The sequence below is a fragment of the Larimichthys crocea genome, chromosome XI (assembly GCF_000972845.2).
Source record: "Larimichthys crocea isolate SSNF chromosome XI, L_crocea_2.0, whole genome shotgun sequence".
NCBI classification, from domain to species: domain Eukaryota; kingdom Metazoa; phylum Chordata; class Actinopteri; family Sciaenidae; genus Larimichthys; species Larimichthys crocea.
In genome coordinates this window covers 11,655,755-11,667,824 of record NC_040021.1, presented here as the reverse complement: position 1 = coordinate 11,667,824, position 12,070 = coordinate 11,655,755, and the positions used below count along the sequence as shown (strand labels likewise).

At 40.3% G+C, this 12,070-nt stretch overlaps 1 protein-coding gene across 2 annotated transcripts; it reads left to right on the top strand.

The window, feature by feature from the left end:
* Positions 1-1,555: 1,555 nt before the first annotated feature.
* On the top strand, positions 1,556-11,876 carry znf513a (zinc finger protein 513a). Of its 2 annotated transcripts, none has more exons than XM_019266038.2 (5): positions 1,556-1,909; positions 3,310-3,449; positions 4,825-4,959; positions 8,147-8,917; positions 9,017-11,876. In XM_019266038.2, exons 2-5 carry the CDS (start codon positions 3,410-3,412, stop codon positions 10,120-10,122), a joined length of 2,052 nt encoding a protein of 683 aa, XP_019121583.1. In that variant the 5' UTR covers positions 1,556-1,909; positions 3,310-3,409; the 3' UTR covers positions 10,123-11,876. The 2 variants fall into 2 exon arrangements, with proteins under 2 accessions (XP_019121583.1, XP_019121582.1); XM_019266037.2 differs by having other exon boundaries at positions 9,011-11,876.
* Positions 11,877-12,070: the final 194 nt, after the last annotated feature.

Here is a 12,070-nt window from a genome sequence, read left to right as displayed (position 1 = left end):
GTTAAGGTCAAAGATGCTAAGGTGATAAATTTAAATTGTTACCATTAACCCTAGAACACTAATGTTAAAATTAGTAACACCATCACTAACGTCGGGTATATTTTACCTGATATAATATCCCGGAGAAAATACAGTTTTTATCAATTTATGTAAAAGTACAACACTGTATGCCAAATTGTAGTACTCTTCTTTAATTTCCCAATATACAATATCACATAAAATAAAAAAAGGTACTATGGGGGACCCTTTAAAAAGGCAGCAAAAGCTGCCCAAGGACCCATGCAACTCAGACAGCAGCAACACAATGAAAATCACATGACAAGAATTGTGTGGGTGAAAATAACCCGAAGTTAGTGTTCTAGAGCAGGGGCGCCACCAGGAATTTTGGGCCCCATGACAAAAAAATCAAATTGGGCCCCCTCTGTGCAGCTGTTGTTCCCACATCTCTAGGACCTAACTATCCCATCAAAAGCTTTACATAACTCTAATCGAAGGCTTGCAACTGTTTTGTGTCTTGTAGTTCAATACTAGTACTAGCACAATATTTACTGCTGGTGATTTGTACATGCATGCAAGTCTGCATACTGCAGTATGCAGTGCAGTTCACTATTTGATGCAAGATTAAAAGCCACCATAAAAATGTGCTAAAGGCCATTTTTATTTAACTCTCACTGCCCAAAACATGTAAAACAAAGAGATAATTAATTTCATTATTATATTTGAAATATATACAGTACCAGTCAAAGGTTTAGACACATCTCATTCAATGTTTTGTCTTTATTTTAAGTTATTTCTACATTGTAGATTAACACTGAAGACCTCAAAACTATGAAATATCATATGGAATTATGTGGTAAACAAAGAGAAATGTGTTTCATGTTTTAGATTCTTCAAAGTAGCCTGCTTTTTTCTTGGATGACAGCTTCGCACACTCTTGGCGTTCTCTCAGTCATGAGGTCGTCATCTGTCGTGATTTTCTAGTCTTGAAAGTGTTCCCATATATGCTGAACACTTGTTGGCCACTTTTCCTTCCCTCTACGGTCAAAACCCCTCAAAATTATTGTCACACTAAGCTCAAACCAGATGTGATGGCATGGTCCCTGTAGAATAGTATGGTCGCCTTTCTGGTCAAGTGTAGCTTTAATTATGGATAAATCATCACAGTGTCATCAACAAAGCACATTTTGCTTTTTAACACATAATTCCGTTATTTTATAGTTCTGATGTCTTCAGTGTTAATCTAACAAAAATAAAGAAAACTTCAATTCAATGAGGAGGTGTATCCAAACTTTTGACTGCATACTCAATGGATTCAAGGATTTTTATTTGTCATTACAACACATGTAAACATGGGATGAAACGAAAATTGGTTTCCCCTGGTCCTGGAGCAGCCCAATATCAAATATAAAATAAAATATAAAATAAAATAATATATATATATAGAACATAAAATATAAAAAGTAAAGGCAAATTTAAATTTAAGAAAAAGTATATACAATAAATAAGAAAAACAACAACAGTATAACACCATGGTGAGGTAGTGAGATGATGGTGATGATGGTGATGGTGATGGTTTAATAATTTTATATTGGTGTTTACCTATTTTTTGTGCCCTTGGAATTGTCCAAACTTTTCCCCCCTGTTTTGGGTTAAGGCCGAAGACGCTTTTATTCTGAAAGACTCTGGACCGGAAGTCGTGTTGTTGTTGCTGCCGCTGGATCACAGGCGAATCCGAAAATCAATTAAGTTATGAAAAATACCATTAATTGCCTTTCTTTGTCACCGCGGCTCATGAAGAAATGGCGGATCTCCAGACGTTGTACGTTTGAGGAAAAACACTTGACGTCTGATGGCGTGTGTGCCGACGATACGACCCAGCTCAACCCGCCGCAGTATTTACGTTTTCTGGGTGAGTTAGCTCGGCGGCTAATCCAGCCTTTAACATGTTTAGCTCAGTGAAGATGGCACTTGTCAATCATCACTACGTGCTGATGAGTGCGCGTTTGGTTAAAGCCACTCACTCGGTCACGTTACCAGCAGTTTTCACCAGATATCTGCTGACGTTTCTTGCTGCACACTTGACAACATGAGCTGTGTGTGTGTGTGAGGACACAGTTTAAATCGCCTGATTGCTCTCTGCAGCAGAGCTAATGAGTTAGCCATCTTTGCTAAAGTAGCCACATGGCTAGCTATTTAATAGTTTTTGTGTTTTTTTTAAGCTTACAGTATAAATACACAAGCCAGCGTCCAGGTGACAACCTGAAATGACAAACGTGTCCTGTAGTGTTGTGTCACTGTGTGAATAAAGTGCTAGTTTATGAGCTACAGTGTATTAAAATCCTCATTAGGATGTCATAGGCGTGTTAAAAATGACAGACAGGGATGTGAAGCAGAAAACCTGCATGTGTCACAGTGCAATGACTTAAAGATAAGCCTGTGTGTGGTTTGATGAGCTACAAGTAAGCTGTTTATAATGGTAACTGAAATGTGTGAAGTTTTATTTTTAGGATTGCTTTTTTTATTTAAAAAAAATAACCGATTTATTATGTTGAATGAATTAGTTAATATTAGTATGGGGTTTTTGGCAATACAAGCAATTTGGAGATGTCACCTTGGCTGTTTTTATGAATTTTTCTTCCAGCTGTTAATTGCTAAAAATGATTGCACACTAATTGATTTCAATTAATGACCCTACAATAAGTGTGTATGTACTGTGTTTGGTTTGATGACACCATTACTGGTCAGCTTGACTCAGAGTGACTTCATCCAATTCAGCTACAAGTACTGTAAGCTATTTATAATGGTAACTGAAATGTGTAAAGTTTTATTTTTAGGATTGCTTTTTTATTTTTAAAAAATAACCGATTTATTATGTTAAATGTGAATATTCATTTCTTCTGTGGTAATAAAATGGGTCACCTTGGCTGTTTTATGAATTTTTCTTCCAACTGTTAATTGCCAAAAATGATTGCACACTGATTGATTTCAATTAATGACCTAAAATAAGTGTATGTACTGTGTTTGGTTTGATGACACCATTACTGGTCAGCTCGACTCAGAGTGACTGCATCCAACTCAGCTATAAGTAAGCTATTGATAACGGTAACTGAAATGTGTAAAGTTTTATTTTCAGGATTGCTAAAAAAACAAACAAACAAACAATTTATTATGTTGAATGTGAATATTAGTTTCTTCCATGGTAATAAAATGTGTCCGTTCGGGTCACATTGTTTTTTTTTTGTTTTTTAATTGCCAAAAATTGATTGCACACTAATTGATTTTTAATTGTTTTCTGCCTTGCATCCGTAGAAATACTGAATAACGTCTTCCGGACAGCAGATAAGAATGAGCTGATGGTTGTGGAAGTCTGCGAGAAGACGCTACAAAAAAGAGTGAGGCTGACTGGAAGATGCCAAGAAAAAAACAGCAGAATCCACAGCCAGTCAAGTGTAGGTATTGTTGTTACACAGCTGAAACGATTTCTCGCGTCTTTTTATTTTAACATCGTACAGTAAATGTGGTTTGACAGTTTTAAAAGAAAACCCCGGGGAGGATTTGGCCTGGTCGTTTACTAGGTGTGTCCTGTTTCCCTGCTCACATCTGGCCACCAGGCGTTGCTGTTCGAGTGCTTGAAACATTTTGACATAAATCTCACCAGATCCGCGTGTCACATTCTGCGTTAATGTATTCTGTGTAGTACCTGATAAATAACGGTTGATGTGATTTACTTTATGTTTAAGTTCAGTTACCGTGGTAATTGTTTAACCAGCTTCATCATCTCTCTACACGCACGCTTTAAATTTAATAGTCAAAGCATGCATAGCTAATGAGAGGCTGTCACCACTTCTTTTGTGTCAGCATCTGTTATTCATAGAAGATAACTGGATCTTCTGATGTTGTAGTGTTAAGTATCAACACAGTAATGCCAAAATGATGTCATGTAAGAGCCGTGCAGCAATAATACATCAAATGGTTTTGCTTTATTGTGTCGTTTACTGTCCAAAATTTATGTTCACTTGACCAGCGTGTTCTAGCAAGATTTAATATCCATCTATTAATCTAATTTTAAATCTGTGAAACAGACAAACACAGTCTTTGTCTAAAAAAAAAAACGGCCAGTAGATGGTAGCATGATGCCGTTTCTGAGTGATTGCTGCCGAGCATGATGCGCTTGAATTGGCCCGATGGTAGTTTTCTGAACGGTGACAGCTGTGTGCGCGATAGTTGTTTGGATGCCATCAAGCTTGAGAGAGACCGAGTTAGAACTTCAGGCGTCATTAGCTGCAACGGCAGTAAAAGAGCTCCATCTGTCACATAGCACTTCATTTTTTTTTGTTCATAAAATGCTGTTTGTACATTACAGGGTAATAAATTACATTTTTGTTTTTTAGATTTTTATTTTTTTTTAAAAACTAAAACATTTTCACCAACAGAAATACTGACCACCTGGTCAATATTATTTCCATACATCCCATGTTTGTATGTTTGACTAACCTCTATTAATTAATTTTATATCTGTGCAGAAACCCTTAAAACAAACATGTGTACTGAAAAAGTAATATTTATCTTTTACTGGTATGTCATTATGTGGCTGACTTTGATTGACTGTGATTATTTAGAAGCAAAAAAATTGATTTTTTTTTTTTTCCGATATGTTTCTAGTTGATGTTGTGAAACCTGAATACTTCATGGGGTGTGGAGTTTTTCTGAAAAGTTGCTTTCTGCTGTATGCGTGTGCCAGTAACAGTGAAACCTCCATGAAAACTGATTTAAAACCTGAACCCTTCAGTGATATTCATCATCAAGTGTTGTCGTTGTTTGCAGTGGATTCTGAAGATGGTGTAGCCATTGAAGCTCCAGGAAACCTCACTTTAGACACGGACTTCCTTCTAGGACAAGACCTTGAGTTTGGTGATCCTGATCATGACAGCAAGATTCTAGGCCTGGAAAAGTTCTCAGGTTTGTCTTTTTTTTTTTAAGTGTTGAAGTTTTAACCTTTAAACAGCAGAAGAGTAACTACTTTCACTCAGAAATCCTGAATATGCACACGTGTACACACAGTGTGTATAAAACTACACTTAATACACAGAGCTGACTTCTATGTTGAGGCATCTGAAGGTGATGCAGCAAATTAAATGTGGTTGCTCTATTACATATGGATATGTTATTAGCATATTCCCATATACTTGCTTCATGTATCACCACCCCAATGTCACTCTAAGCCCAGATTTGCAGGGCTGCATCGTTAACTGGACTTGTAAAGGGATTCATAGATTCATCTTACCATAAACCTTTCGCTGCATGCTTTGTAAAGTAATTGCTCAGTTTGGTGACAGAATCCTTTTTATGCTCTATTTGATCACATCCCAAGCTTTTACAGTAGATTTAGTACATTATTTGTTAAATAGTGTGCATATTTTTCCAGTTGAACACTTTAATATAAAACGGCAGCAGTAGGAAATGTTTCATTTGGATTAGCAGGAATTGAAAGAGGATTCTGCTTTTTCTGCTCAAAGTTAGATTGTATGTGTGTGCTTGGCTTTGAAAGTTTGGGTCAACTTAAATTGTGTTTTCATTTTTTATTTATTTTTTAATTTGCTGGGTTCTAGCTGACTTTGTGGGTGTAGTAGTGTACCCTTTAATACAGCTAATGGACTGTCAGGAGAGTGAACACTAAACAGGGAAGCTGATACCAGTTAGATAAAAATCAAAACAGCGGTGCCAAATTACATGCACCTTGTGTGTAGGTAAGCTATCTGAATCTGGTGGAATGGTGGAAAAACCCAGTTTTCAGAGTTAATTGAGGAACGTAAATGCATTGAACGGCTATTGCTGAAAAAATGCTGACCATAAACAGTATCATCAAAATGTTTATAAGTTTAAAATGAATTAAAACCTTAATAGCTTTAAAGTTGGTGTAAAGGCATTTCTGAAATTTCTTTCAAAATACATTAAATATGGATTTTAGGTATGGACAGGATTTTGTGGGCGGTCCTAAAGGGTGGCTCGATGACACGCTGAGGCCACCCTGACCCTAACCCTGCACCTCTAGCAGAGAGATGGAGATTAATTCATCTTGCTTAGTCGTGTCATTTTCTGAACCCATCTTATACGTTTCAGTCACTTCAAAATTGCTGCTTGACTGCTCCCATGAGTGGGCGTGGCTGTAGCACATTTAGCTTGATTTTCACACCTAATTTCATAAACTTGTCGATATTTTTAATCATTCAAATTTGGCTGAGTGGTTAAAAACACTTTCTTCTTTGGTTTGACAACGAACACATGTTTATTCTTACTTTACATGGTCAGGCAACAGTTGAAATGGAGGAAGCAGCAAATTTTTGTTCTCTGCAGTATCTGTATTTATGTTTATTTGGATATCATGCCAATCCATGCTATATACTCAGCTTTAACAGTACAAGGTAACACTAAAAATCGGATGTGTAACTACTTAGCTACCTAAATGTCTAGGTAAACTTTTAAAAGCTGAATGCGCTGTTGATGTCTGTCTGTCTTTGTACTGTGTCCGTCCATTAATTTGTAAGTGGGGCAAGTCTTATCAATCCACCAGGGTTTCTCTCTTATTGTAGCACTGTTGTCACATGTTGCATGTTCTCCTTAATGCTTATAGCCTGATCCTGTTTATTGTATATCTCAGCTTACTCTATAGTTTGAACTGCACCTGCTTGGTGAAAGGACAATAGTGTTGTGTTTTTTGTATAAGCGCTCATTTTTGTTAGAGTGATTGAAATTGCTGTTCTGGTTTTACTGCTAAAGGAAAAGTAGCGGTGGGCGCACTACAGAGAGGAGTCGTGGGTTTTTTTACAGTTTGTTTCTCAGCGATGAAGTGTTGCTCCTCTGTGCGACAGTGAGAGAAATGGAACAACCAGCTCATATTTCCCAGCATGGCTCTTTGTCAGAGAGAGTGATCTGAAAAATGGAAAAGTAGAGAAAGGAGCTGAGACACCATTATTATATAATGGTCATAAAGATAGGACCATTACCATCAAGGACACCATTATAAGAGGGCATTTATTTATCATCATCATCATCATCATCATCATCATCTGACTCTGCTCCCACTACCCCTCGACCATTATCGTTTCCCCCTCATCATCATCATCATCATCATCATCTACCCTCATCATCATCATCATCATCTACCCCTCATCATCATCATCATCTACCCTCATCATCATCATCAGCAGCAGCAGCAGCTTCACCATTATAGTCATCATCATCATCATTATCATTAGGCACGGTAATCATCCACGAGGGGGGGTTCCATGGGGCCGGATAAAAGGGCAGCCTCCTCTCTCGCCTTCCTCACATCCTGCCTCGGCATCTGTGGAGGAAGGTGGATTTCTCTTTCTCCGTTTTTCCGAAGCACACACGTTGAAGACGGGGAAAAGTGTCTTTTTTTTTCATATGGCATCAAAAAAAAAAGAAGTAAAACACTATTGACCTCGCTGGTAGAACTGTGAGTATCAAATGTTTCTTTGGAAATTCACTTTTCTTGCCGAGAAGAGATTTGACGGGAAGATCTCGCTGGTTGTTTTTCACAGTTTTCAGTCACTCTGTGAAATTTTGTCAGTTGAACTGAACCATGTGTCTTTGGGTGTCTCCCTTTTAATTCAGTATCAAACAGTCTGACTGAGTGTTTCAGTGTTTTTTGTGTCATTATAGCTTGTTATTTCAGCTGTTTATCATTTCAGGATTCCCTTTTTTTTATTTTAGTTTTTCCATCTCATCGTGGCGTCTTCTTTTATTTCATTTTTCAGTGGCGTTTGTTGTCACCGGTCTCCGCCCACATGCCTCCCAGCCTGTCACATGTCTCCAGCCTGTATAGTATGATAATAAGAGTAATTGTAGTGAGGTTAGTATTGAAAGTTTTCACAATGTATTGGTTCACTTTGATTTAATAATACAAATAGTAACACAGTATATGTGTGATTGTCTCTGACGCTGATTGTGTTTTTGTGTAACTGTTTTATATTTCTTTATATAAACTGTACGATACAGAAAGTCGTTCAAGATAAAGAGACGGCGAAAGGATGGTTGCAATCCGGCGTGTAATGTTAGATTTGTGCTCTGTGTTTGTCTGTAATGACGGATTGTTTCTCTCCGTTTTGTCTTCCCTCTTCAGAAGTAGCTGCTGAGATTGGTTTCTCTGTGTATCCTCTGGGTGATGAGGAGAGCCCTACCTACAGCCACCTCAGCATGGAAAGTGAAACAGACAACTCGCACGGCACCACTGACAACGGCAGGGAAGACGAGGGCAGAGCGGCCCAATCCGAGCCCAGTTTTCCTCCCTACCTGTCATGCAGGGGCTGTGGACAGCTCCGCGATGAACCTCTGGGACCTGGCATAGACCTAGTTGGCCCATACTGCCTTAGGTGCTGCAAAGCCTCCAGGGAAGCCAAAAGCACAGACTTCTGTTCGGCTTTCGGAAGCATCAGCGGGATCCGCTCAGGCTCCCATTTGCAGCTCGACGGCGAGGGGTTGGGAAACGGGATGGTGGACAAAGCACTGTCCGCTGAGGACAAATTGCCCAAACTGCACTCGTGTCACCTCTGCGGCTTCTCCTCCCGTTACGCCAACCACGTGAAGCGTCACATGAAGACGCACAACGGGGAGAAGCCCTTCAACTGCCCCTTGTGCACTTACGCCTCAGCCCAGCTGGTGAACCTGCAGAGACACCTGCGTATCCACACTGGGGAAAAACCTTTCAAATGCGACAGCTGCTCTTTTGCCTGCAGTTCTCTCGGCAACCTCAAGAGGCACCAGCGCATGCATGTGCCCTCTGCAGGGGCGGTGCAGGAGGCCCCGCCACGACCTACCAGTGGTCAGATCAGCCTGAAGAGGCATGTGACCGGGCAAAGACCCAACGAGGAAGTGTCTGGTGCTCCAGCCAAGGGTATGTATCACTTCCTTTATTAATTCTTTCATCATCTCCAAGTCTTTAAACATGATTTATCATTTCCTCTCTCTCTCTGATCTTCTTGTGAAGTTTCAGAAGTTGCAAGGCCGACTTCCAACCTGAATTTGGGAGCACAGAACAATGACTACCTATCAGCCTTCAATGGTTTAAAGGGGGCATCTCCACCACCCATACCAGCCTCTAACCCAGCCCCTGGCCACCAGCCCCCTCCCCTGCTGGAGACCACAGGTGGTGGTGGTGGCGGTGGCAGTGGCGGTGGCAGCAGGGCAACCAGAGGTGGCGTAGGAGACGGTCCCGCCCTCCCCCCTTCACTTTTTCCTTACACTTGCCGGTTGTGTGGCATCGTCCTGGAGGACGAGGATGGCACCTCGGCCCAGATTTGTGCCAAGTGTACCCTCGAAATGCTGACTAAAGACTCGTCATCGTCTCCCAACAGCCCCGGCGAGCGCAGCGACAAGGTGTACACCTGCGCCGCCTGCCCTTTCCTCACCCACTACCCCAACCACTTGGCGCGCCACATGAAAACTCACAGCGGCGAGAAACCGTACAAGTGCCCACAGTGCGACTACGCGTCAGCGCACTTCGACAACCTCAAGCGTCACCACAGGGTGCACACGGGCGAGAAACCTTACAAGTGCCATTTGTGCGATTACGCCTGCGGGAACCTGGCCAACCTGAAGCGCCACCAGCGGGTGCACTCGGGCGCCAAGCCCTTCCAGTGCGCCGTGTGCAGCTACAGCTGCAACCAGAGCATGAACCTGAAGCGGCACATGCTTCGGCACACCGGGGAGAAGCCGTACAAGTGCCAGGAGTGCGGCTACACCACCGGGCACTGGGACAATTACAAGAGGCATCAGAAGAAACACGGCCTGGCCACGGACGGCTGGGTCAAAGTTCCGATGACCGGCAACGACGAAGAGGAAGAAGTGAGGAAAGGGATGGGAGCCGGCGGTCAAAGTCACAGAAAAGAAACGGGGGTCGATATGCAGTATATGTCCAGGGAGGGAGGTCAGACAATACACTCGTGCTACAAACTTGGCAACGACGAAGAAGAGGAAGCGAGGAAAGGGATGGGAGTCAGCGGTCAAAGTCACAGAAAAGAAACGGGGGTTGATATGCAGTATATGTCCAGGGAGGGAGGTCAGACAATACACTCATGCTACAAACTTGAGATTGTATAAAATATAACTCAGCAAAACTAAGCTACCAGCAACTTGTTCTTTTTGTCGTCGTCGTTGTTTTTCACAGAGCCTTTATATCGTTCTAGTGTGTATCTGTCTTTTAGTGTTTCGTCAGATGTCTTCAGAGGCTGCTAATTGTTTATTTGTAGAATCTGCACAATTATGAAAAACAGTTGTTGGGAATATTTTGGATTAGGTGAAGTGAATAAGTCTGTTCAGAGTTTATCTTCCGCTCTGTATCTGTGTCAAGACGAAAGGACCTGTATGTTAAACCACACTGATCCGAACATCGCCCTCTCCATATCGTAACACATATCTGGTTCTTCATTGTAGGACAGACAACACTACCAAATACTCCTCAAATACATGGAACTCGTGCACATTTTTTTGCCTGAACTGTGCTGCACTGTGTAGTTTGTATACAGCTCTTTTAAATAAGAGACGACTGCTATATTTATCGACGTTGTTCGTGTCACAAGTTTAGCTCAAACTTTTTCTTTTCGTACCAAAAAAATCTCATGAAATAACTTGAATGTTACTGATATTTTTTTTTTCTCTCCTATCTTCCTATCACATTTACTATCACATGACTTGCCTTCATGAGGTTATTTTAACGAGGAATACGTGTTTATACTTAGACTACACAGTGCAGCTTTAAGTAAAGATGGGTCCTTGTTAGGGCCAGTATTGTGTTTGCATTGCATTTGGGTGCAAGCTCTGGTAACAGCATGCCTTCAGATTAATTTAGTAATGTATGTACTACTAGCAAAGTGCTATTTAATAGTACTGGACTTGTTTTACCTTTGATCAACTATATTGATAATTAATTAGGTTGCATAACCTAACTGAATAATCTCCAGTGTCTTGAACTGTATCGTCTTTTTCTTAATTTTTTTTTTTTTTTTCCAAACCCCTCAGGATTATAAAATGTTATTTGGAAGACCTAAATGTTGGCAACACATTTCTTTCTAGTCCCTTTTTTAAAACACTAAAATTGCATGCACAAGCATTTTGAAAGGCCTCCCGGGTCTTGATTTGGTTGTATGGCTAAAGAAAAAGCACAATTATACACAGACGGTTGCATTTGGAAGGTTGTGGAAGGGAAGGGAAGGGGGAGCATTGGTTGACGTCTCTTTCTGTGATTCAGGAGTAACATAAATCGTAAACGAGCATGTTGTTCAAAGGATTTATCCCCCACAAACTCGTACAAGCTACATATCATCTTTAAATTTCTAGAACTTAAATTTGTTTATTGGGGTCTTCTTTTTTTTTTGATGGAGACTGTTTGATCACCTTCCTTTTGGATTACTGTACTGACTGTGAAATTAGCCCACTCTCGTGTGTGTTTTTGTTTTTTTACTTGAAAAAACGTGACACTATTAGTAAGCATGTGAGTGTGTAATGGTAGTTTTATTTTTCTAATGTGGCTGTAACACACTGCTAGAAGTGCATACTTTAATATATAGATTTTTTTTTTCTTTTCTTTTTTTTTTAAATGTGTGACATGTCATTTAGTTACCATTGGAAAAATAATAGGGACTGTGATTTGAGTTCTACTCTCTTTTGAATTACTATTATATGCAAGTGAGATATTTTTCAGGTTGCCGACTTGCCATGACACAATGGAGCATTGAACCCATTGATTAGTACTGACATCCCTCAAGTGTCCATTTTTGTCTTTATGCAGTGTCTCATAAATGCCTTAAAGTGAGGATTTTGAAATAAACACATGGAATTCATTTCATTGAATGTCACACGGCAGACTGGGTCTCATTTCCCACCCCCACCTCAAATCTCTAATAAGACCCACAGGTGTTACCAATGATACTGATTAAGGTTCAGGCGCCGCTGCAATAAATGCAACTGAAGCTTAATTAGTATCATTGGTAACACCAGCCAAAATGGATGCTGTGAAAAATAAACATATCAGAAGTTTCCGTGTTAGCAT